The following is a 25,833-nucleotide window of genomic DNA, read 5'->3' as shown; positions in this document are numbered from 1 at the left end:
TAGGGGAAAACCGCCATTTCCTCGCCTCTTGGTCCCTTCAGGGGCCTCAGCCGAGTGACACTCTTGGGCCCTCTCGCCATAGCTCACTCCTTCCCAAGGGAGGCAGGGGGACTAGTCTGATGAATGGGAAGAAGAAATCAAACAGGCTCACCTCAGCTCAGCCCTCTTGGGCATTCTCTCTTTCAAAGCCCAGCCTCCCTAGAGAGACTTCTAATAGTGTAGCTGAGAACTGACGGATAAGAGGCTGGAGTGTAAGCTCACAGATACACACCCTGTCCTCCAGTCCAGCTTTCATCAGTAATAAAGTTCTATTTTGATCTCTGTTGCTTTCAAGTTTCATTTGGTTCGAACTCAGGAAGAGAAAGGAGGGATGACATCCTAAAATCCCAACATCCAGGTCAGTATCAGCGTCAGACTGGGAGGTTATTCAACATGTAATATCTAGGGCAAGTAAAGCATCCCACAGCATCACTGCCAGACAAGCGCCTCATGGAGGTACCGAACAGGACCACAGGGAGAAATGGTAACACGGAAGGGGCACGCTGCTAGACAGGTTATGACCTGTGACACCCCACTGACCACCAAGGGCAGCTTCTCTTTTTTCTCTGCTTGATGCACATCCCTGCTGCAGTGCTGGGCTTTGAGACCAACCAGAGCCACTTCCCAGCTTGTAGTATATAATTTAAAAATAGCACGTATTTTCTCTTTAGACCTTAGACATAATTTGTGAAGAAATGTGGTCACAGCATATAACAAAAGCCACCTTGAGCCTTCTCTGCAGCACACAAGCATTGCTAGCCAGTGGAGCCCAGAGCACCACAGTCAGCAGCAGCTGGTGGCCGTGACCTTCTCGTGGCCCAGAGCTCCCAGCATCCTGCACATGGACGTCTGCCGTGTTTGTGTTCATCCTCACTGCCAACGACACCTTCCTTCTGCAAACAGCCTGTGATATGATTGCTACCCTAAGCCATGCTGAGAGAAGATGAAACCTTTTGAGTTTCAGTAAAAGGCCGGAGGATGGTTCTCCAAAGCCATTAAATGGCACTGGAGAAGTAACCCATTATTTCCAATTCCTGTTTCTGAAAAATGTAGATAACCCTGCCACATACCCCTCCCCTCTACAATCACACTCCTCCTTCCTCCACCAACATTACCATTGTTATATACAGACAACATAGATTGCAATGTCTCTTCAGTAGGCTAAACCCTAATGTCCTCTTTGTCATTCTTTCTCGAAGGACAAATTCCTCTGACACATGCCTCTTTGGGTCATGTGCTCTTTCAAGACCATGGCCCCGGATTATGTCAGAGGGCTTCCCATTTAAAGGAGGAGCCATTATTGGTCCAGATAACAACAACAACAAAAAAAACAGTAACCATCCTTCCTAGTGCCATCTTTCAGTCCACACTAGAGCAATGTTGGTCTAGACAGCCCGAAGGCCTGGGCAAGACTAACACAACCAGACTCTCCCGGAGCTCAGTGACAGCATCTTTGCCACAGGCCAGGGCTCACTCTTTTTACCTTCTCAACTCTATGGGAGCCTGGATTTTCTAAGTCCTTCACCCTGCCTGCGAGGTGAAGAGTCAACAGGACAACAATGGTCTTGGAGCATCTCACTTGCCCTGAGGAGCAGGCAAGAGCTTTTGTTTTGGGGCTGAACCCCAGGACTGGCTGGGCAGAGACAGGGAGCATGACGGGCTGAGGGTCCCAGGAGCTCTCAGCCTCCAGAGGGCCAGAGACTGCTGTCTCATACTGTCCACCCAGATCTGCTGCCCAGAGGAACAGGTGAGGCCTCTGCAGAGCAGCAGAGACGCAGACACAGCTCTAGGAGGAAACCTGCTTGACGAATAATGCCACAGAAGGCATTAAAGGACGCCATGCTCCCATTTACCTTATAGGCTTTCACGAACCGGACAAAGACGGGAAAGAAGACAGAGGGTGGCGTTGTCTTGGGGTTTTCTCCAAAATACTTCACTACATCATCAAAGGCGTCCTGTGAAGAAGCAAATTTCTCTTGAATCTCGTCAGTCACAGCATTTGAACTTGACACTCTGGGGGAAGAGCCGCAGCAGAGCAGCAGGGACGACCCAGCGGCTCCCACAGCTCCCTGGTCTCTTCCCTCCCTCGCTCCCCAGGATTCTCCGCAGCCTCCGTGTGCCCCTGGAATGCCCGGTGAAGGGCAACCAGAAGAATGCAACGGTGCTGCACGGGAGTTCATCGCTGGGACCTCCTGCCACTTCTATACACCTTCACACACACACACACACACACACACGAGGAACCACTCCCTTCAAGAGCTTCCTGAGGCCATGGCAGAACGCCTTAAAACCCACAAGGTTAGAAGGGACCATAGAAGGCACTCAGACTTCAAATCCCAACCACTCCTTAAAGCATCCCCACATTAGGGACACTAAAGTCTCTGCTTGAACTCTTCCATGACACAAGATAGCCAGCCTCAAATGGGAGCCATTCCACCACGTCTGCTTTCTGAGTTCCCACAACACTCTGTCTTTCCTTCTACGGTGGTGTGCAGTCTGGCTGTTTTCCAAGTGCATAAATTTGACCCGCCAGTGTAGCATAAGATTTCGAGGCCAAGGCCTACAGAAACCAACAGTGGGAACACTGCTTTGCTGAGCACAAGCCTGATGCATGTTGGCTGAACTGAATACAGGACTCACACAGAAGAAGCCTAGGAGGAGAAGGTGAGGGGCAGGGGCAGGAATGGCCTCCAGAGAAGAGAGTCAAGACCCCAAATTAGAAGAGGACAATGAGCAAGACAGGGGCACTTCCAGGCGCAATATTTTGGAAGATCCCCTCCATGATAATCATTAGCTACATAAGAAACCTACCCTCAGCAGACAAAGGGCAATTTTCCCCCAAAGCCAGGCCTGGTATCCCAGATGGATACCACTTCTCTGTGGGTGGTATCACTTCTTTGTGGGTGTCAAGGGGCTGTACAGACAGTTACCTGTGCAATCTTGGCATCATCCTGCAGCTTCTTCAGCTTCCCCTCATTGTTGAAGATGAACTCCTTCAGCAGCGTGTTGTGGTCATGCATGGTGTACTCCCTCTTGGTCAAGTCCATGCCCCTCTGGAGCTCCTTGACGTCCAGTAAAACATTCTCAAGGGAAACTGCAGTAAAGAAAGCAATGTCCCCGTGAAGGTCCAAACCACCCTGAGTCTGGCTGGTCAGCCAAGTTCTTGGTGGATTCCCAGGGATACTCAAGGGGCTTAGATCTAGTTTCCAGCTTTCAGAACTGAGATCCTTTAATATGAACAAGTCACTAAGTACTCACTACCAGGCACAGCACTAAATTCTTTATATGCACCGATTCATTTGCATGTTTAGCCCATTATGCTAACAAGGAAAAAGCAGCATAATGAGGTTACATGGCCTGTCCCAGGTCACACAGGAGGTGGCAGGGTTGGAGTTCAGATAACAACCGCGGACTCCAAATTTTGTGCTTGGACCCAACTATTCCATTTCTTGTACAGAAGATGATAACTTGTTGGCTGACCTGTAGGCTCAGAGGTTCCTTAACTGTGACAGACCGAAGACCTTATCCTCTACCTAACGCTTTTAACTCTTTTGCATTTCTGTGGCTGTCCAGCAGGGGGTAGCATTTTACCTGTGGAACTTTCGTTGTACTGCCCGCTAGGACCCAAAGCAACCTTGGACAGCTTCTTTTTGATAAACAACCCTTTCCTGCGTCAAAAGCATTTATTTGCAGGGAGCTGTCCACCTGCAGTGTGGCCACCCTCCCAGAGCAGGAACACTCCTGCAGCCTCCTGCCAGAGGTCTGCGCCCCACCTCTGGCTCCCTACGACGTCCCCCAGCTCTGCACGTGGATGAATTACAGAACAATGCAGTATGTTCTCCCCTCACTAGATTCACACTGTCTTCTTCACCTTTGACTCTTCAATGCTTAGGAAAGTGCCAAGTACATAGCAGCGACTCGGAAAGGTTCGCTGTATAAACGAAAGACGAGTGAATAAATGAGTGAAGGTATAAAGAATCCGCGTCAGCTCACCTGGGCACCAGAGAGCAATACAGAAAATTATTCAGCCAGAGAGGACCTCAATCTTCCCATCTTCTCCCAACGATTGTCTTCAAATGGCACTTTTGGGCAATCTCATTTGGGCCACTCAAAATGTGCTAATTAGTAAGATACGAATTTTTTTTAACTTTTTCTCTTAACGAGAATTGTGATAATAAACAACTCCTAATTTAGGCAAATGGAAATGAAAGGAGGAAAATCACTCCGCCAGAGTAGAAGTCCTAGTAACTGCCTGAGAGAGCCCTGAGCCCTCAGTGGGTCTGTCACAGCCCACACCGCACAGTCCTCCACAAGCTATCATTTCCACCTGCCTCTCAGTCTCCACTAGGGCTTCAGAAGCATCATCTCATTCATTTGTTCATTCACTCATTCATTTGTTCATTCGCTCATTCATTATTTCCACCATCAATTTTCTGGGGGCTAAGGGAATTATAAAGATAAATGAAACCTGATTATACTCTTAAGTGCACAGGTTGCAATGGACATGGAAATGGTTAGAATAAAATTTGATAAATCTTGTATGAGAGGGTAGTACAGCGTGCTCTTTGGTAAGACAGGAGGAACAGCCGTGTGCTCTGAGGGAGTCAGAGAAGGTCTTGTCACCAAAGCTTCAATTTGCTAAGTCTGGGGTAGGCCTCAGAAATCTGAATTTATAATAAACACCTTGGCTGCTCCTGGTTCAAGATCACAATTTGAGAATTATGGCCTGTAACCAACTCTGAGGTCAATCTGCCTCTTGTTCCTTTTTCTAGCCTACTATTCTTTTTTTTTTCTTAAAGATTGGCACCTGAGCTAACATCTTTTGCCACTCTTCTTTTTCTTCCTCTTCTTCTCTCCAAAGCCCCCCAACACACAGTTGTATATTCTAGATGTAGGTCCTTCTGGTTGTGCTATGTGGATGCCGCCTCTGCATGGCTTGATGAGCGGTGCCATGTCCGCACTCGGGATCCGAACTGGCGAAACCCTGGGCCACTGAAGCAGAGCATGCGAACTTAACCACTCAGCCAAAAGGCTGGCCCCCTAGCCTACTATTCCTTTGAGAGGACATGGTACGTTAGACAGTACACTAAATGAAAAGATGACCCAGGTTCTAGCCAAGTTTTGATCACTTTCTACCCATGTGACCTTGGGAAAGACATTTAACCTCTAAAAATGTCAGTTTTCTCATCTAAAACATGAGGATATTTATTACCTAGTACAGCCCAGCTATTTCGGAATCACTGATGATTTAAATGAGAAAGTGCGCAACCATCACAGCAAAGTAACAACCGAGACATACTGATCATTTAACTTGTGCTTAGATGAAAGGCAAAATATTTAGAACTGCCACCTCTGAGCAAGTAGAGCCGCACAAAATCAAACTGAAGTGTATGTTGGCTGGTGATCCTCCTATCTCAAACGACAGCAATAGAGTAAAAAGGGCAATGAATGGAAGAGGGACGGTGCATGAGAGACCTGGATCTTCGCAGAGAGGGCACTGAGAGGTCTCCTTCATGTCCATGTTCAATATCGCTCCCAGAAGGGGGCGACACCTGGCCAACGTGTTCCAGCTCAGAGCTCCTGACTTTTTTAAAGGGGTTCTGAAGAGTGTGTGTTTAAGCAGAGAACGGTTCCCTCACGATTTAACGCTTTCAATACCCAAGAGTCACATTAGTAGCTGAAATCAAGCACCTGCAGCAGCCTTCTCCACATAATGAAGCTCATTATAGAAGAGGGACACTTGGTGATATTTCTCCTTGACGACATTCGATATATAGTGCAACAGCGTCTGCTTTCGGTCTGTTGACTTTGTGTCTAAGAGCTGAAAAAAAAAGGGGGATGTGGCTTAGAGGGAGAGATGATAGGAGTTACCCACCCAATGACGCTCTCCCACTCACAATGAATAAGTGAATACAGGTGCCTCAAAGCGGACAAAGAACATTCCCACTGGAGATTCAAGACTGGATTTGTTCTTCAGTGAACCAGCCCGCTGATTTCTAAATGATGAGAGGACTTACTGACCAGGAGATGTGCTGCACTTTAGGGCAGACTCTAAGCACCCAGAACTGTTGACACATCTGTACTCACGTGAACTGCCCCTCCCCACATCTGCTATTCTGCCCCCCCCCCCCCGCCCCCGGCTTAAAAGCAGAAAGACTCCAGTTTCAGTGCTCTCGAAAGGGGAGGAGCAGAGTAGGAGTGAGTGTGGAGCTGCCAGGTATGGGGCTTCTCTGCTGCAGTCCTCACATTCAGCTCGCTCCTCTCTCATTCCCCAGCCTCTGATGACCGAAGCAGGTGTGTTTAACGGACCATGACCTTCTGGGGGCCCAAACTGTGACTAAGTGGACATGTCTCCCCAGGCTGGGGGCTCAACCCACTGCCCAACCTTCTCACGGGGAAGCCACGTCAGCCCCACACAGCCGGGGAGAGAGGGTTCCGTGGCGGATTTTCTCTAATCCTGGTCATATAAGTCAGGTGACTCTGTCAAGCAGAGCACCCCTTGCCATCCAGGAAAAAAAAAAAATTTTAGAAAATACAGAAAAGTATAAAGAAGCAGTTCAAAAAAATTCCCTAATTCCATCGAACCTCTCTGGGAATATCTTAACCTACGTCCATTCAGTTTTTTTCTATATATTTTACTTAGCTGAAATCAAACTGTACATGCAATTGATACCCTGCTTTCTTTTCTAAACACAAAATTCTCTATTTCTTTGAAAACTCCTCATGAATATTTAACAGTTGAAGAACAGTTCACCATATTAACTACTGTTATAGAATATTTAATCATTTCCCCAAATGTTGGATCTTTATACTGTTGCTAATTATTTGGCATTATAAATGAAATACAGCATCTATAATTCAGACTCCTGAGGAAAGATTCCTAGAAATGGAAACACTGGGTCAAAGTGCATGAGTATTTTTAAGGTTCTAAGTGCTTGCTGCCAGATGGGGTTCCAGAAAATTTGTACCAACTGATCCTCCCACTAGCAGAGAATCTTCATAAAACATGCCATCCCCACTTCTAAGAACAGACTCTCTCCGCCCCAGGACTTAATCTTTGCCAGCTGCTTTGTCCCACATAGAGCTCTTGTACTTCTGTTAGGCCACCTACCAGATCTAAACTCTGAAGTTTAAATCCATAAACGGCTCCTCGTTTACTGCTATTCATATAGTTTCCAAGGGCCAAAATGATCTGCAAAAAAAGAAAGGAGAAGCCCATTAGTACAGAATCCCCAGCATCCAAGGCAGAGGAATGCGGCTGACAAGTCAGCTCTTCCATACGTGTATACGAGGAAAACTTCACTTGCCTCCAGAATTTTCTTGAGTTTCTGCGATGACTTTATAGAAACAGATGCTGCTATAATTGAGTGCAGTTGCTAGATTCCAGCCAAAGGAAGGAAGGGAGGGGAAAAAAAGACATGTTAAAAATGGGAAACTCTAATCGGAAACTAAAAATTAACACAGAAGAAAGCAGGCCTACATTGAGACCTTAAAGCCTTAATGCTGAGATTCTATTTTTCCTAAACATAAATTTAAGTTGGCCACTAGGTGTTCAGTAACCATATTATTACACGGAAGCTCCTCTCTAAAAGTATTTGAAATAAGAAGCAATGTCAGAACTTGCTTACTACAAAATCTGTAACTAATGAGACTTGCGGTTAGGAGTCAACAGCATCTTCTAGCAGAACCCAATTCCCTGCCCGCCACCTCTAATCAAGTAATACCATTTATATTTTAAAATCAATGGAGTTGTCCAAGAATGAAAACACAACAAAACAGCAAAGGAATGTAATCACCCTCCAGAAGTTCTCAGAACATGTTTTGGGCAGACGTGCCACTATAATCAGTGATTAGTGGAAGTTTATTTATAAATAGAACTGGGAAAGAACTATGACATTTATGTTTATGATATTCCTAAGTCTCTACCAAGTCAACACAAAGGAACTAGATTAACACAGAGGAAATAGCTGGCAATAATTTCTACATCACCACAGTGCACTGTAACAAACTTCCAAGGAAGAAGACTCCTGTAGTAAATTTAATGGTTCCAATGAAAGCCAATAAGCCTGTTTACTAAAGATATGGGATTGTTTTTAGAAATGAAAGGCACATTTTCAGTGTGGCCAACCCAGCCAGAGGATTGGTTTCAGAGAGGACCAAGTTTGAGAAAATGGTTTTCCTTGTACTCTGTATTGAAGTGTCCTTTGAAATTCAGATGACATCTTTAAACAAAGAAAATGGCACTCTCTAGGGAGAATATCAATATGGAATATGGAATTTTGTCATTTTCGAATTTACTTGGCATACACAATGTGAAAAAGATGGCCAAAATAAAAATGCAATCTAGAAAGTTCTGGGAAGAAGTCCTCAGAGCCCATGACACTAAGTATAATTCTAGGAGAGACTTAGAAGAAGAAAAAAAAGATCCTCTCTCTCTTTGGACCACTCCACCCTGCCCCCGAGCTGTGCGCCATCAGCGCTGGGCCACTCACAGGAGTCAGCATCTGAAGGCTTTCAGCAAAGTTCCCAATGAAGGCCATGATGGTCATCTTCTGCATGAGCCTCTCGATCTTACTGAACTGCATCATGAACCGGTCTTCGTCTGACAAGTTCTCCAGGGGCTTCCTTTCCCGCTCATAGAGCCGAAGCACTTTCACTTCATTCTCAGTTGGCAAGAACCTCATCAAACATTCTACAAAATCTACAGGCAGTGTCTTCAAGTCAAATCTGAAGACAGATGTGGACAGGTCAGTATTAGAGAGAAAACCTCCTAGCCTTTCAACCGCACCTCCATCTGGTCCAGCTCACGCACCAACAAGCCCATGAGTTACCAAGCTCTACAGCTGAACTACGAAGACACCTGTTGGTGCCGACTCCTGACTGTGCATCAAGTACCTTCACTGGTCCTTCTTAAAAACCTGGACCTTACCGCAATCACCATGTTCAGTTTTTAGGCTATTAGTATAGCTCTAAGCCTCTAGAAATAAGCAGTAAATGGCAGCAGGAAGAGACAAAAGGCAGGCTGAAGTATCTGATAGTTAAGTGACTCAAGAACACGACTTTGCAGACATGTGAGTACGGCTAATTAAGCAATTAATATTATATATACATGATTACAGAATATCTGGTGAACTCTGTAGAATATTTCAATTAAACCAACAGTTTGGGCTATTTTTCCTTCTTTAGAAGAAAATGCATCCAAATGCCTGTACCCTACGGATGTTTTGACTTAAACGCATACATCCCTTGAAGGAATACCAGGGTCCTTGTGGATGAATGCTCAATTTGAACAGAGTATCTTCTACAACCTCCGTTTTATTCTCTGGACAATCTTTGTTTAGCAAAATAATAGAATTACATTTAATCATCATGACAAACAAGGTATTTCAAGATTGAAAACCAGAATGCATATAAGGTTTCAACATCAGAAATCAGAATAGACTATAGGAGGCACTCGACTATTAGATTACGATCCCAGCTAAAGACATGAAATTGGAACAAACGATTTCTCAGTGCCATTTACTTCTCTAAGAGTCTCTGAGCAAAATTTATGAAATACCAATTTATGATGAATTAGTTTCTGAAACGTCTAACATCCTTATCACATTTAAAAGTTACCATGACCACAAGAACAACAGAAAGATTTTTCTAATAGAAAAGTAAACAAAATCAATGCCTTCTCTGCAGTTCCAGGATTAAAAAAAGAACTGAACTTTGTTTAAGATGTCCTAAAAGTGCTAAGAACAACAGAAATCACATTTCTATTGTTATGAATTAAAATACGCATCTGTATCATATTGGCATCTGGCACTGAAGTGTATCATTCCATGAATTCCATCAAATTTGGATTCAACAAATCTGGATAAAATTCACATATTCCAGAGAAAACTGACATTTTCTCCCCTTTCTTAGCATCTGCAACCCTCCTCTCAAATTTCCTTTTAGGTAAGCACTGCTGTAGGCCCATGTAAGAGAGCAGACCAATATAATAAATGATGTCACAATCCAGTGTGATTCTCCTAAACCAATTAATTACTTACTCTAACACAGCACTCCTGAGGGTAATTTCTGGTTCCCTTCTTCAGGGTTAGCATTGTATTCAACTCTGAAGTCACATATGTAACAACCTGGTGTGTGCATACCAAGAATCGCTTTTTCTTAATCTTACCCAACTATGGAAATATTTATCAGTTCACAACTTTTTTTCATCTTTATCCTAAATTTACTAGGATACAATTTTCCAGAATGCTCTGAACTTACACGTGAATAGCTTTACATATCTCATCAGCGGTCTTTCCAGCTTTCCTTAAAGTGATGGCGAGATTTTTGGCCCTATTTGCTTCCAGTAGCGTCACTTTGTTTGATCCCTTCTGTGTTATTTTCTGTTTGCTTGAAGAAAGATCAATGGCAGGACCTTGGGCTTTTGTCTTAAATATTTCCTCAAATTCATCCACATTTAAATCCTGGGGTAGAAAGATGAAACAGGCAACTTGGGTTATACTTAAAAATTAAGTCAGGAAGCCACCATTTAGACAGTTTCTTAAGTGTCAAAGAACTCAGTTTTTCTACTCAATACTTGTCTGTGATCGTGGCTTGCTCTATTTTCCTATTTGCGTTAGAGTGTGACTTACGCCACATATACGGACCTGAACAGACAACTGATTCCAACCAGCCAATTCAAACACCTTTCAATAATTACCTTGCAGGGATGGCCACCACAGACTATCCATCAAACCAGCTACTGAGTGTGATTATTGGGTCCTTATTCGCTTATAGTTCAATAAACCATTTTTATGCCTTTTTACAAATTAAGGGCAGAGACTGTGTCAGATATATATTTTATGGCATACACTGAAGAGGCTCAAAACTATTCATTTTAACATAACTTTTTAAACACAGTTTTAGAACCACCTTACAAAACAACATGTAATTTTTTTTTTTCTTTTGAGGAATATTAGCCCTGAGCTTACATCTGCTGCCAATCCTCCTCTTTTTGCTGAGGAAGACTGGCCATGAGCTAACATCAGTGCCCATCTTCCTCTACTTTATATGTGGGACGCCTGCCACAGCATGGCTTGCCAAGCTGTGCCATGTTCGCACCTGGGATCCAAACCGGCGAACACTGGGGCTGCAGAAGCAGAACGTGCGCACTTAACCACTGCGCTACTGGGCCAGCCCCACAGCACATAACTTTATTGTCTGATATTGTAAATCCTTTTCTTCTTTACATCAAGGCACCTAAGACAGTGGCACTTCACCGCTGAAACCTCCAGGTTAACTTCCAGACTTCCAGAGCACCCATTTTAGCTTTGCTGCACAGAGAGGGCCCCCCATTTTCTACCCAACAAGAAAGATACCTCCAGAATTCGCTCGTCGTCAATTTCGTTGAAGACTGTGCCATTGATCTGATTTGGCTTCAGGGCGACCCAGTTAAAAACTGGCATTCGGAATTTCGTCTTGATTGGCTTCTTAATTTTCACAGCTACAGAGGTCAGAGAGAATGAAATTAAGATTCCACCAAGACCCCAAGAACAATCAGACAACAGTCCCTGCAGATGACACTTTAACACTGGAGGAAGGCTGGCAGGAGGTGCCCAGGTGTTTTTAAATATGAAAGACATCACACACGGCTTTGGCCAGAGCAATCTGAGGTCATCATTTGGTCGAAGGATACAACAGTGTGTCAAAGTCCTCCAAGAGCCAGAGGTGCTTTTTTTTCAATGTAGGCAACTAGATTGCTGCATTATAGTCACAATGTTAGGACAATACGTAGAACAAATAAAGAGTTGGGGAGCAAAAATTATTATTCATATTTATTAGATAGCAGAGAGGGCAAATACTCCGTGACTTAGTTTGACATCTGTGAGCATGAGTTGAATTGTGACATCCTAAATTCTTGGTTCTAGAAAACATATTTCCAAACAAATCTTAAAAGATGATCAGAGACTGCAGATAGTGGCTGTCTAAACCACCAGGAATGTAACATCAAAAGGGCTGACTTCCAGCCAGAGCAATACATTCCCGTGGAGGATTTCAATGATGGGGATCGTATCGGCTGCTGAGTTATTTCAAACAGACTAAGGGCTATGAACAGCCCAAAATAGAAAATGTTTAAGAAGACAGAAGTGTACTTAGAAACCAAGATTTGTACTGCTTTTTGATAACAGCCACAGTCCCTTCCTCCTCTTTTTGGAGAGCAAGTTCTCCCCAGGAGTCAGCTGTGTGTGACTAGAAGGCATTGATGAACTCACTAAAAATACTGAGACCCTCTTAGTAGAGAGGAAGGGATCTACGCTTGAGGGGTCAGGGGAAAGCACCAACTCCACTACTTTGGGGAAATGAGCTAAAAAAAATAAGTAATCTATTACAAATTCCATTACTTAATTACACATCATAAAGAAGCCTTCCCAAACCATTTAGCTACATATCTATACATCTATATATATATATATATATGCCTTCTTAAGTCTGTCCTGGGATGCCCACCACACTATTTGGGAGCTTCACTATTTGCCATCATTAGCACAGGAGGGAAGTTCAGTGCAGAACAAAACAAACTCAACACAAGACTAGGCTGTCCCCTGGCTGCCTGCCTCAGTGGGAGGCAACTGAAAAGGGGAGACAGACGGTGCCTCTCATTCCTCCAGAGTTACGAAGGCCATAGAAACAGCAGGAATGTCATCTGATAAATCCACACAAAGGCATGCAGGAACACAGAAACACAGCTTTTGCCAAACCAGGCCTTTCCACCACCAAATGTGACACTTTAGTCCCCACGACCCACTCCTGTTGGGTAGTGAGGACTACGCACACTCCCCATTCCTCGCCACACTTCATTTTGGTCTATACTACCCAGCAAAACCCTGTCCTCCATGGGAGCAAGGAACAGACCTTCCTCTAGTCGGGCACTTCAGCAATGTTGACTGAGAAGAAGGGGGAGCGGGGGAGGGGATCTTTTCATAGTCTGAGGTGACAGGTCAGTGCCATATGGTTCCACCATCCCGCCACAGATGCTTTAGGCCTCAGGACATTCACTAAAAGTCACTCCATTTGTAGCCACCCTACTTTTTAACTCTTTAGCAAGATTAGGAATAAGCCTGAAATCAGAACACAGGCAAAAAAGTTCTCTTTGGAAAGGCTGTCCTGACTCTGACTGGGGAATGCAGCGGTAGGTTAGGGCAGGAGGGGCCTATCAGTGGCCCCAATAGACACCGTGTTCTCGGTGTTCAGATTAAAGGAAGTGGCTCTGCATGGGTAGGTGGGTGTTTCACAGGGAGAGCTGGAGACCAAGGGGACTAAAAGAGCAGCATCCAGCAGCTTTTCCTTATTCTGTGGAGGAGCTTTCCTTTTTCTCTCAGAATAAGTCTAAATTCCTTCTACACTTGAGGCCTTAGATGCAACTACAAAAATTAAAAGAAAAAACACTCCTTTTCTCAGGGGGAAAGGAATGTGGCATATGAAATCCAGGATGTCTGCTTAAAGGACCATAATCTCTTCTATAGATTCAACTAAAATGTGTGGGCAAACCTGGGGTAACAGTCAGCCAACACCAAGACTTCCCGCAGACACAAAGTCAAGATGTAATGGATCAATGTGAGATGGAGTGGAAAGATGTCAAGGCACAGTGTGACCAACAGGAAAACATGGCAAATACTGAACACACTCAGTGAGGAGCAACCTACAGAAAAGCTTGATTGGCCCATCTTTTGTGGAAGCAGAAAGAACAAAGAAAATACAAAAAAATATATTAGATATGGTTAGAGTCAAGCGGCTCAGCAGTTCACGCACTCTTAGCATAGAATTTCATGCTTCTTGGACACATTTCACAAGGCAGCACAGAGCCAAAAATTCATTTCCATTCAGGCCTGCCTTGAAGACTCACTTATTATTTTGCTTATAAAAAAATTCCTTTTTAGAAGAGGGGAAAAAAATGATTTCGTTATAATGGTCCCAAACAGCCATATTGAATTGCACTAGGTATTCCATAAGATATGAACAATTTCTAAATGACAAATAATCAGCCAAAGTCCAAATTCTCACTGTGAAGTTCCAAAGCACATTCTCTCAAAGAGACAGCAAAGGTTACAGCCTGCCCAGCGAGTGGTCTGTCACAGACGACCTAACCAGGAAATGGGAGACAGATAACTCGATCACAGATTTGAGGAAGTAAGCCCTATACTGCAAATGCATATTTCACATTACTAGTATTTTCTCTAAAAAATGGAAAGAAAACTCAACTACATACACCTAGGGGACCACCTCCTGGTCTCCTGTCTTGGCCACCAGAAACACACCTGTTCACTGCCTAGTGAAGACATAAGACACCCTATTGCCTGTGGATCCAGAGGCCCAGGGATGTCACAGGTTTATGGCTGCCCATGAGTCTGTGGCCTATCATCTCACCTCTACTTATTGGCTCTACTGGAACATCCGGATTCTCTCTGGCCTCAGGTCCAGAAGAGAGAGACAGTTACTGAACACACTGGCAAAACATCTCACAAAATGGGCTACAACCACTAAGTATTCACAGCCAAATTAAGGATAAGTAGTGAAAAGAGATTAAAGGTCTTGTAGAAATTGCCTGATCTCAAGCTATCAAAGACTCATAAGTATGTTACAACCCTTACATCTTGTAAAACAGAACATCTTGTAATTGTTTAATGGACACTTACAGCACTAACGAGGAGTTTCCTCAATCCCACATACCGCCCTCTAAATCGTATGAGACACAAAGAGGACAACTCCCAATTGAACTGCAACAACCCTGAAGGTAACAGTGGGCAAGCAGCTGAACACAGAGTTCCGCTTCCTAAGATTGAGGCAATCAACAGAGCCAACACATTTTAAGTAGCAGGAAGAACCCAGGCAAAAAAATTAACCAGAGGGGACAAGAGCCATTCAGAAGGGAGCCTTGGACCTGCGCATCTCAGACTCTTGGTTCTTTTGCTCTTTTGCCAAGGCAGTTCTGAGTTCCTAGTTCCGTTAGAGCTCAGGTGAATGGAAATGGAAGCCGTATCACACGTTAGGCTTTGCCAGAGAGAAGGGAGGCAGTACCAAAGGAGAGACACCACAGTGTCTCTCACTGCATGCCCTTCGGGGGCTACAAGGAAAGCCTACAAGTGAGCCCAGGTGCACACGACAATTCAAAGTGTTCACACACAGTCACAACAGCCTGTTGACAGAACAGATTCCTGAGGCTTGTTAAGAGGTTTTTTGTTTGTTTACATTGCGAAATCCAACAGTTCCAAAATGATACTCCTCCAACTTTTGTCCTTCAGAAGCAATAAAAGTTCTAGAAAAAAGCAGTAGATGGGGGAGACCTTGAAAGGTAGAAATAAGTCACGGGTTTACTGCAAACATTACTTTGAACAGGCATCTTGTGTGTTTCTTCCACAGTTTGTGTCTTTTTGTGTGTGTGTGGAAGATTAGCCCTGGCATAACATCTGCTGCCAATCCTCCTCTTTTGCTGAGGAAGCCTGGCCCTGAGCTAACATCCGTGCCCACCTTCCTCTACTTTATATGTGGGACGCCTACCACAGCATGGCATGCCAAGTGGTGGCATGTCCAAACCCGAGATCCAAACTGGCAAACCCCGTGCCGCCGAAGTGGAACGTGCGAACTTAACTGCTGCACCACCGGGCCAGCCGCTCTTCCACAGTTTTATAGAAGGTGGGGTGGAAGCACTCACCGTGGACTTGATGTGGACCAAGTCTGCTATGGGTGGCTTTCGGGGGTCCAAAAGGGCTTCCATCATTAGGATGAACCAGCCTTAATGATTGTCGGGTAAAGCTGCTGACGGGACACTCCAAGGGACAGAGAGTGGGAAATCTTTGACAGCTGAGACTGGCTTTTAGGCTCTGGGTAAAAGGCTCTGAGAACTATCGCAGACTTGGAAATGGAGACTATTAGAGGGGTAGTTCTTCGTGGGAAATAAGAGACCTCGTGAAGGGACTGAAGTGGATGAGGAAGCAGAATCATCCATGTCACAGGGATGGTACGGCAAAGCTCAGAGCAATTCCAAACGCCAGAGGAGCACGCCGTGACTGGGAAAATGGCTTGCAATATTTTAGAAAAGAGTAAAAATTCATTCCCATGAATCGAAAATAACAACTTATATTTCAAGGCATTCGAGCACCTCTCTTCCTCTGGCCCCACATCCACCCCTTTTTGTTCCTGGGTGAGGTAAGGATGGTGCATTCTATCCTGGTTAACAGGAGGACAACATGCTTATGTAGAGGCATTTCAAGGCATGCATACACTGCTGTTGGCAACATTCCCCTTGAAGCGTGATTCCACTACAGTGAATTCTGATATCCTCAAATGCTCAGAAGAAATGCCTGGAAGCCTACAGCAGGCAATTACATAGAAAGGCATTTTCCCTTTTATAGATGGCATCTTGCACAAACATCTTCAAAAAAAGAGCCAGAAGCACCAGCAGCACTGTGTGTCAGAGCTCTGACTACTACAGAGGTCCAGAAGTGTTTGCTGGACCCAATGCAACGCACTGATCCCTAAGAAGGTAACTTGTCTCGCTTCCCTTCTCTAGGGGGGAGAAGCGAAGGTGGGAAGATGGTGTGAGATCAGAACTTCCTGCTAGGGAGAGAGTGACAAAGACTGCTTAGAGGAAAATGCCTCCTGTGTTGACAATTTCCCCTTTACTGGCTGTATCAGCAGGAATGTACTCATATTAAGAGGAGATGCATGTGACTGCAAAAGACCTGGACTTTGAAAGAATGGCTTTGACCCTCCGGAGGGAAGATAAATGAGTATTTCTTACACAAGTACCTAGGTCTTAATTCTGTGCTCTTACCTGCTAATCCTGAGTTGAAAACCACTGTGGGTGAAGATGTCCCAGGCAGCGGGGGTGCAGAGGGAGGAGGGGGAGGTGGTAAAGGAGGAGCTGGCACAGTGTCAGCTGCAGGACCAGGGAGAGGTGGGGGTGGGGGAGGAGGTGGGGGAGGCGGGGGTGGGGGAGGAGGAGGGGGTGGTGGTGGCATAGGTGGGGTTGCTGGACCATTTTGCACTAGCAAAAGAAAAGAAACAAAGTGACTTTGGAAATAGGGGAACGGTTTTTCCTGCAATATGTCATATGCACCTAAAGTATCCAAAAGCAAAACACTGAAAAAAAACAAAGGATTTTTTTCAAAGGCTAAAATGTCCTCATTGACAAATGGGGAATATACGGCAACATACGTGAAATGAACATTCATAACCTTAATCTCAAAATGTAAAGAGTACTTAAAATCAGTAATTAAAAGAACATGCCAACAAAATGACATAAATGAAAAGTAGATAAAAAAAGAACACAAACGTCTCAATAGTACACTTCAGTTCTCCCACCAAGGCTTCTTACCTGCTTCAGGAGTGTCTGACAACGGAGGTAGCGCTGGAGGAGGAGGGGGCAAGGGTCCTGTGGAGGCGGCCCCCATTATTTGTCCCACTGCCATGTCTGACGCCATGGACAATGTACCAGAAGCCACAACCGGCAGTATAGCGATGTCCCCATCCCCCTTCTTCTGAATTTTAATGGTCCCTTGTTTCTCCAGTTCATGAATCTTTTTTTCCAGGGTAGACTGTCTTTGAATGGCTTCTTCTTTTTCTTTGACCATCTTCCTTAATGTGTGAACCTGGGTATTTGCATCTTTGTAGATCTCCTGCAAAAGAGTCCATGGTCAAGAGTTTGTCTTCACATGACATTCGTACCTATTACCATCAGATCGGCAAACTGAGGATAAAAAAAACAACCAAATAAAACAGAAAAGGTTACTCATATATATATATATATAGGAGTTCTACAGACTCAGCCAACAAGTCCCATTGATATTCAACTGTTCACTCATAATGTGTGCTATATATTCTAACAATTGTTATTACTAATGTGGCTTTCCATCAGTAAATGCAGCTAACTCAATTTTCCTTGTGGGTGGAGAGGAATAGGGCAGAGATAACCCAAGAATAATTTGATAGCTGACTTTGGAATATCCTGAGCATGTTCTGGTGGTGCATGTTTTCCTTTCAATTATTTTAAAATTCATTTGTAACTCCTAGACACATATCAGGAAAGGACCCTAAATCAGACTTGGATAGAAGTCAGACTGGGATTAAAAATCTGCAAAGCATGGGGGCGACCCAGTGGTATAATGGTTAAATTCACGTGCTCTGCTTTGGCAGCCCAGGGTTTGCTGGTTCAGATCCCAGGTGTGGACCTACACACCGCTTATCAAGCCGTGCTGTCGCAGGTGTCCCACGTATAAAGTGGAGGAAGATGGGCATGGATGTTAGCTCAGGGCCAATCTTCCTCAGCAAAAAGAGGAGGATTGGCAGTGGATCTTAGCTCAGGGCTAATCTTCCTCACCAACAACAAAAAAAATCTGCAAAGCATGGAATAATCTCCTCATGACTAACAAGGGACTGACTGTTTTTGAATGGATTTCTCTGGCCTTCACAATGCTCCCCTGACCAAGCTCAGGACAGCAATGGTTGTGACATTTTCCCTTTGGTAATGCAGTTAAACAAAATAAGCCAATGCTCCCCTCCACTAATTACTTATTTCTGTCTAGGTCTTTAGCAGAAAACAAAGAAGTTACAATTGAAAGGCTGTCCCAGTTCCTTTCAGAAGGGCCCCCAGAAGTTCCAGTGAAAGGATTTTATGAAACTTACTTGTTGGGTCTTGTACACGTGATCTCTCCCCACAAACCTCTAGCAGGCAGGGAAACATTCTTCACACCCTGTCTATTACTAATAATCTGAGAGTATGAACTTGAATGAGTCCATATGCTACAACTTTGTCTCGATGGTGTGCCAGAAAATAAATTTCCTAGAGTTAACTGTAGGACATGTCAGAATATCAAGCAACACACACAGACATGATAACCTTCACATAAAATGTGCCATTTCATTAACAGTGGTGTAAAGGCAAGCCATTTGCCTGAAAGCCCTCCAGGCATTTTGGTGTTTTTATGTTCTGGACCATTCCAAGTACACGGATGGCACTCCATAAGTATCTGACACGGAAGGTAAAATAATGCTGAGGCCAAATAAAATAGCTGGGATTATCTGATAATAAAACAGTTAGGTTGTGCTTTGCCTTTTGTCTTTTTGGTGAACGCCGTTAGGTCTCGCCTGTGTTGTGATTTCACTGTTTCCATGGCAACCACCAAATCTGGTTTCAAGTAGAAGCAAAGCAAAGAAGTACAAAGAAGTCCAAATCCTAATAAAAATAAATAAGTGGCATGAATTAAATCCATGCTGTGTTTTTATTTCCAACCAAATGGGTGATCTACGAAATCAAACTCAGACTTGTCCAGATGGGAGAATACTGTTGCTCCCAAAACCTGTGATAGATAAGGCAGTCCTGAACCCCCAGCATCTGATTGCACACACATGTGTGTACAGACCCTAACTATGTGTACTTTTCATTTGAGTATCACCTCTGAAATGGTTCCAATAAATATGCTGCATCAATGCATTCCTCTGACATGAATGTATTCCGTGTTCTACTAGACTACAGCTGGAGCATATTCTCTGCAATGCCCATCTGGGGCGGTTGTCATCATCACACTTACTCGAACAACATCCAGCTCCTTGTTCCTCTGCATGAGCTGCTTTTCCAGTTCCACGATCTTGGACATGGCTTCATTCTCTGTGTCTTGCAGTTTTTCAGACAACTGTAAAGTTTTGAAAGGGAAGCTGTGTCACAACACAGGATCATTCTGATCAGGTCCTTGGTTCTCAGAAAGTGTAGCTCAAAGACCATTAGGGGCCAGTCAGAAACCTGCATGTGTCCCACAAGTTGTTTTCTGGAAATGTTAATATTTATAATATGGTTCTGAATACATATTCATTTCCAACAGGAATAAATTTATACGTGAGCCTTAATAAAACCCATACGTCACTCCCTTAGTGTTTCAACACAGTGTTTCTCTCTCCATTTCTGCAGGGCCTAGCAAGGGTAGAGAATGGTAGTTAGAGAGGAGGGGAGGGCCACCTCTCTCTCCCTAAGAAGGTGCTATTAGGCAAAAGTTTTTGACAATTGTTGACCCAGAAAACCTGGTTCAGTTATTACAGGTAACCAGTTGAAAAAATACTACTGCTTGTTTTCACCCAAACTACCCAAACAATAAAAGTCATTTTGGAGGAGCAGTTCAAATAAGCAGGTGAACTACTACAACAGTAAGTGACAGAAGTATGGCTGTGCAATGCCAGCTGAGGCTTCAAAAGAAAGAGTAAGCATGTTATCAGTTATTCTTCCCATAAGGCTCTAAAATCGAGCGACTTCTAAGTTCTCACATCTCACTGAAAATGATCACAAGTAAAGAAAATTAGGGAGGCAAGGTGAGGGGTAAGAGTGGAGATTAATGCTGATCAGGTTCAGAATATAATACACATCTGTCAAGGGAAGAAACATCAGGCCCGTAAATGCTCTTCCTCGGCAGGTGCCAACCAGGTCACTGTAGCACTTACAAAGGGAGAGCTTTTGGCTCACCACCGCGGCTTACCCACAAGCCGTGAAGACGCCCATCTTCAGAGCGATGGGAAAAGATGCAAGACCGTTAAGCACATGCAATACCCTTAACTAAGAAAATGCAGAGGAAAATGAATGGACTGTTCAAAGGGGGAAATACTATCCCTCCAAAAAAGGACAATTCATTTCACAATCAAGGACACTGTCAATCAGAGTTCATCAAAAGAATCTGGCCCTCACCATGCTTGGGTTTTTAAAAAGCACCATTTTTCTGTTCATTCTTGCAGTACTTAAATATTTGTTTAATGGATGAACAAATGAACAACCCCTGAAGGCCTTTAGACTCATATTCAACTTGGTCTGTGGCAAGAAAAATCCCTCAAAGAAAAATGAGTCCCTGCCGCGATCCAGAGTTGACATTATACTGCGAGGACACTCTTCTTCAAAGAAGAGGACATACAGGAATGCTTGCTGACGTCCTTGAAAATGCCTACTGTTGAAACGACTCTATTTAGAAGTTGAGTAACCCTAAGGCAGGAATGTGCAGACATGCATCATGAAGACACTAGATCGTCCTGCCCACTGGCCTGTGTGGACACATTTGGTAGAAGATGACATATTCAGAAGAAGATACTTCTTCACCTGGGGCCACACTCACATATTTCAGTTGTATTTCCCTCTACGTAACGCCAATCATCTAACTCTCCTGTGCCTATAACTAAGATGGCCAGCAACCTGGACTCAGCAGAAACTGAGCAGGTGAGCTAAGGCAAGGCAATGGATTCCACTCAGCATTAACACACCTGCCTTCTCTGAAAGACCCCAGAATAGCTTCAGATAGCTCTCTATCTCAAGCTGAAGCTCATTCCCATACTCCAAATCCTTTCATTCACTGCCATAAAAGCTAACATTTATTCTGCTCTGCACCCAGTTGAAACATAAGCAATTTTCCCTCTTCTGAGATGTAGTTACATGAGAGATGTTTTCTTCCAGTTCTTCCACCCTCTCCAAGGCTGCGTTCTTGGTTTCAGCATCTTCCAGGAGAGCTCCGACATCAAACACATTGTCCAGGTAAGCCTGAATCTGTACCTGCAGCTTGTCACTCTCAGTGTGTTTCAGCTTCTAAAAATCAAAATGCAAGAGAAGGCGGTGTTAGCATATCTGTGGAAATAGAACATATTTACCCAACAGCCTATACATGTTTTTGTTTGTTCCAAATAGTCCAGTCTTTCCCAAGAGAGGGTTTGATATATCCTCCTCCTTAAGAGAACTATGGAGTGACCATCTAAGAGGGTACCATCAGATTACTTTCTGGTGAATACCGTCTCCCAAATGTACACACATTTCCTCCCTAAGCCTTCCTATACATCTATTCCCCATGTAGATATATTCCAACCTAAAACATTCCAATACAGGCGAAATCAGGACAATAGAAAAATTAAAAGCAGCTTCAAAAGGGAACAACAGTCACAGGTAACATAAAACCTGAGGGGTATCTGTGTAGCAGAAGAGGTTGAAGTGGGTGGTATCTTGCCCGGGTAGTGATGATAGTCCCCCAGTTGGGAGAGAGAGTTAAGTGGGAGGTGAGGCAGACACTAATAAAGTATATTAGCTCTGGGCTTATTTTAGCACAAATTGCTAGAAACCACCCTCCATGATTACTTCCCCAAGACACTTTCCCAGCAAGAGGAGCGCAGGGCTCCCCAAAGCACAGATCAGGAAGCTTTCCCCCATTCACTGCATCCCGGGGGGAGGCATCCTAACGGAACTCAACTAGCTCTAAGGTGTACTGAGAAGTCAAGCGAATCTTCCTTACAAGTAACATGGAGAACACATGAGTGGCCAGAACAATATCTGGCACATGGATGATGCCAATAAACATTTACTGAACAAATCAACAGCTACTTACAAGGCTGAGTTTTTGTAAACAAAGGAAGTACTTATATATGGCTATAATGTTCTTCTAATCGCCTCTATCTATGAGTCCAGTATCAAAGGATCAAGAAGTTACAGAAATACAGAGTTCTGAAAAAGCTTAAATTTTTAAGAGGAATTCCATTCTACATAAATTCTCAGGAAAATAGATTTTTCTCCTAGGTCTAATTTGAAATCCTACAACTGAGCTTGTTCTGAAGAAAGTATGCTCCATCTTAGTTTAGGAGTCAGAACTGAAAAAGATTTCTGAATAGCGGCAAAGGCTGGAAAGGAAAACAGAGATTAAGCTTTGTGGGATTTTCCACAAGCTTCACAATGAATAACAGGCACTGACCGATGAGTTACTACCTCCCACTGTACCCTGGAGCCCGCAGTGAGCTCTGTGCGGCCATCACAAGACTGAACCCAGAACACCTTAGGAATCTACACACCCAATTTTTGGTCCCATACTGCCATTCTCAGAGCATGTGGGGAAAGAAAACAGACAAACTTTGATCTCAAAGCAGGAAAAAAACTGGATTCCAATACAATATTTTGTCAAAGATATCAGTGGGTCTTTAAATGGGAAAACAACTCAAACAACTCTCTAATGGAAATCCATCATGTTTCTCCCTGTGTAGACTCTTCAGACAACAATAAGGCCAGTCTAGCCCAGGACCCCGCAGTTGGTCTGATGAGGCCCTGAGCTCCAAAGTAACCAATTCTGCAATTCCACCTTGCAAAGAACTGAGGGTACATTCTGTGTAATTCCCTGGCTTCACCCTCTAATGAAGAGGGGCAGCTGAACTCTGGAGATGTCCAAGAAAAGTACTTCTGTCTATCTTCTTCATAGCTAGAAACAGCCTTGAAACTGAGGTCAACCATCCTTGCCCTATCACTAATAGTCTTCCAAATTCAAGCCAACCACTCCTATATAGAGGGGAAAACAAAACCCCCCAAGAGTCCAAGGACAAGGGTACATCCTGCGCACACAGAGCTACTCAAGTCCATTTACGATTTTCACATCAACTTTGTTTCTAAGCTGAAGAACCTGAAGGAACTGGCTGAGCATTGGTAAGGGAGCGGGAGAAAGAGAAACTTTAGATCCCCTTCTCCGAAGAACTAAACGTGGAACTTCTGAAGCTACAAGCACTCTAAGCAGAATTTAACAGCTACATGAAGAAGTCTCCTAGTGTCGATTTCCTCATTTTTTTGATGCAGTAAGCATTTATTCAACCCTCCACAGCAGTCTTGGTTTGACTTCCTCTGCCCAGATGGGGTCCCCAGAGTAAGGAAGAATGCAAATTGCTCAACAGCACAGATGAAGGGGACAACGAGACTGGACCCAGACAGAGCTCGGCAGCAGACGAAAACTGCAGCAAGGCTACACGAGGTGATCTGACTCCAGGGCCAAACAGCTGCTGGCAGAAGACAGCCTAGGGTCCCAGGGGGCCAGCAGGAATCCAGTTTCTCTGGCAGACTGCATCACTCAGATTGGTCCCTTTTAACTAGCACTAGAGAAGTTAACTACATAGGCTTTAAGCGTTCTTTGGTCACTACGGAAGTGTATCTTTGAGGGTAAGTGATAAATCAAGTCTTATGTTGGAGACAAAGGTTACAGCTATACTTACATCCAAGTATTCGTCCAGGCCTAACTTGGTAAATTCATACTGGAGGTGAACTCTGAAATTCATGTCTTCTACTGAATGGACTACAATATTAATAAACTGCATAGAGGCCACCTGAAATGAAATTGCCAATGGGTGAGACAGCTCCAAATTTGTTTTCTCAGTTTAATCATAAGCACATGCTTTTAACTGCATAAATCTAAGCTCACTTACCAATTTCCTTTTCCTTCATTTCACTAGGTCTTTAAAAATATTTTACACATTTTTTTAAATTCAAAAGTCATAAAGGTACCACAATAAGATACCATTTCACATCCACTAGGATGGCTACAATCAAAACAAAAGACAATAACAAGTGTTGACAAGGATGTGGAAAAATTGGAACCCTCATCCATTGTTGGTTGGGACGTCAAATAGTGCAGCCACTTCAAAAAGTCTGACAGTTCCTCAAAATTGTTAACTACAGTTACTACACGCCTCAGCAATCACACTTCTAGGTATATAACCAAGAGAAATGAAAATATATGTCCATATAAAAACTTGTACACAAATGTTCATAATAACAAAAAAGCAGGGGGCAAAAAAACAATGAGCATCAACTGATAGATTAAAAACACGTGATATATCCATACAACACAATATTACATGACAATAGAAAGGAATGAAGTACTGATATGTGCTACAACATGGACGAACTTGAAAATGTTATGCTAAGTGAGAAAAGTCAGTCACAAAAGACCACATATATTATGACTCCATTCATATAAAATATCCAGAATGGCAAATCTAGAGAGACAGAAAGCAGGTTAGTAGTTGCTTAGGACTGGGCATGGGGAAAATGGGGCGTGACTGCTAATGGGTAGAGGGATCCATGCAGAGGCAACAAAATATTACACTGCAGGTGTTAATTCAGGGAACTGAATTACAACCCTGCAAAAATACTAAAAATATGTTGAACTGTACACTTCATTTTTTTGGTTTCTTATTGTTTTTATTTGTGAGGAAGATTGGCCCTGAGCTAACATCTGTGCCAGTCTTCCTCTATTGTATGTGGGATGCCACCACAGCATGGCTTGATGAGTGGTGCTACGTCCACGCCCGGGATCCAAACCTGCAAACCCCAGGCCACTGAACTAGAATGTGTGAACTTACCCACTATGCCACCAGGCTAGCCCCATGAACTGTACACTTTAAATAGGTAAGTTGGATGGTATGTTAATTATATCTCAGTAAAGCTATTTTTAAAAAGTCTTATAGGTATATCAAACAAACTGTGTTAGTTATTACAGGTATATTTCAGAAAAATGTAAAAACTATTACAAAGAACATTTAAATCACCTATAGTGGCCCCACAAGACAACTTCTAACATTTCACTGTGGGCCCCACCATTCTAACAGGATCTTAACGGAACCTTTGACCCATTTTTCCATTTTAAACAATCAACCAGTTTCCATTCCATAAAAGCCTTGGATTTACTGCTTTCTTCCCACAACTGCATCAGTGGCCCTGAGACCTGCCCCAGAGAAAGCCAGTCCCCACACTGGTAAGTAACACAACAGAGTTCAACAGATCTATTTTGCTTTTAATAGTGACAGTCAGTTTATTTATGGTGAAAATATCTTACTAATGCTCTTCCTCTATGGTTAAACAGAGTCTCCTGCAAGAAGGCAAATGATTGAGGGACCCAGATTCACATTTCCTCTGAAAATTGCCTTACTCTTCCTCTCTCCGCCAAACCCGATTTCCTTTATCTTTTTGTAAATTGTTTTAATCCAGTTAGATTCCTC

The 25,833-nt window shown here is 43.7% G+C and overlaps 1 protein-coding gene across 27 annotated transcripts in view; it reads right to left on the bottom strand.

Annotated features, from left to right (window-relative positions):
- FMNL2 (formin like 2) overlaps positions 1 to 25,833 on the bottom strand; it is a 294,810-nt gene that overhangs the window by 9,376 nt on the left and 259,601 nt on the right. For 17 of the 27 annotated variants that reach the window (XR_011528360.1, XR_011528362.1, XM_070579787.1 and 14 more), the window contains 13 exons: positions 24,049 to 24,159; positions 21,476 to 21,625; positions 19,605 to 19,706; positions 17,393 to 17,693; positions 16,850 to 17,062; positions 11,397 to 11,521; positions 10,300 to 10,502; positions 8,532 to 8,766; positions 7,347 to 7,415; positions 7,151 to 7,231; positions 5,731 to 5,860; positions 2,970 to 3,133; positions 1,893 to 1,994 (listed from right to left, as the gene is read on the bottom strand). Coding sequence is in view for 22 of the 27 variants with exons in the window: in XM_070579787.1 (XP_070435888.1) it covers positions 1,893 to 1,994; positions 2,970 to 3,133; positions 5,731 to 5,860; positions 7,151 to 7,231; positions 7,347 to 7,415; positions 8,532 to 8,766; positions 10,300 to 10,502; positions 11,397 to 11,521; positions 16,850 to 17,062; positions 17,393 to 17,693; positions 19,605 to 19,706; positions 21,476 to 21,625; positions 24,049 to 24,159 (1,986 nt within the window). In the remaining 5 variants the exon portion in view is untranslated. Of the gene's footprint in view, positions 1 to 1,892; positions 1,995 to 2,969; positions 3,134 to 5,730; positions 5,861 to 7,150; positions 7,232 to 7,346; positions 7,416 to 8,531; positions 8,767 to 10,299; positions 10,503 to 11,396; positions 11,522 to 13,721; positions 13,743 to 16,849; positions 17,063 to 17,392; positions 17,694 to 19,604; positions 19,707 to 21,475; positions 21,626 to 24,048; positions 24,160 to 25,833 lie in introns of all 27 variants that reach the window. The other 10 variants (XR_011528358.1, XR_011528359.1, XR_011528361.1 and 7 more) reach the window with 1 other exon arrangement.

This window comes from Equus przewalskii, chromosome 17 (genome assembly GCF_037783145.1).
Source record: "Equus przewalskii isolate Varuska chromosome 17, EquPr2, whole genome shotgun sequence".
In the NCBI taxonomy this organism is placed as follows: Eukaryota; Metazoa; Chordata; class Mammalia; order Perissodactyla; family Equidae; genus Equus; species Equus przewalskii.
Note: the sequence above shows the minus strand (reverse complement) of the source record. Positions and strands in the feature narration are given on the sequence as shown.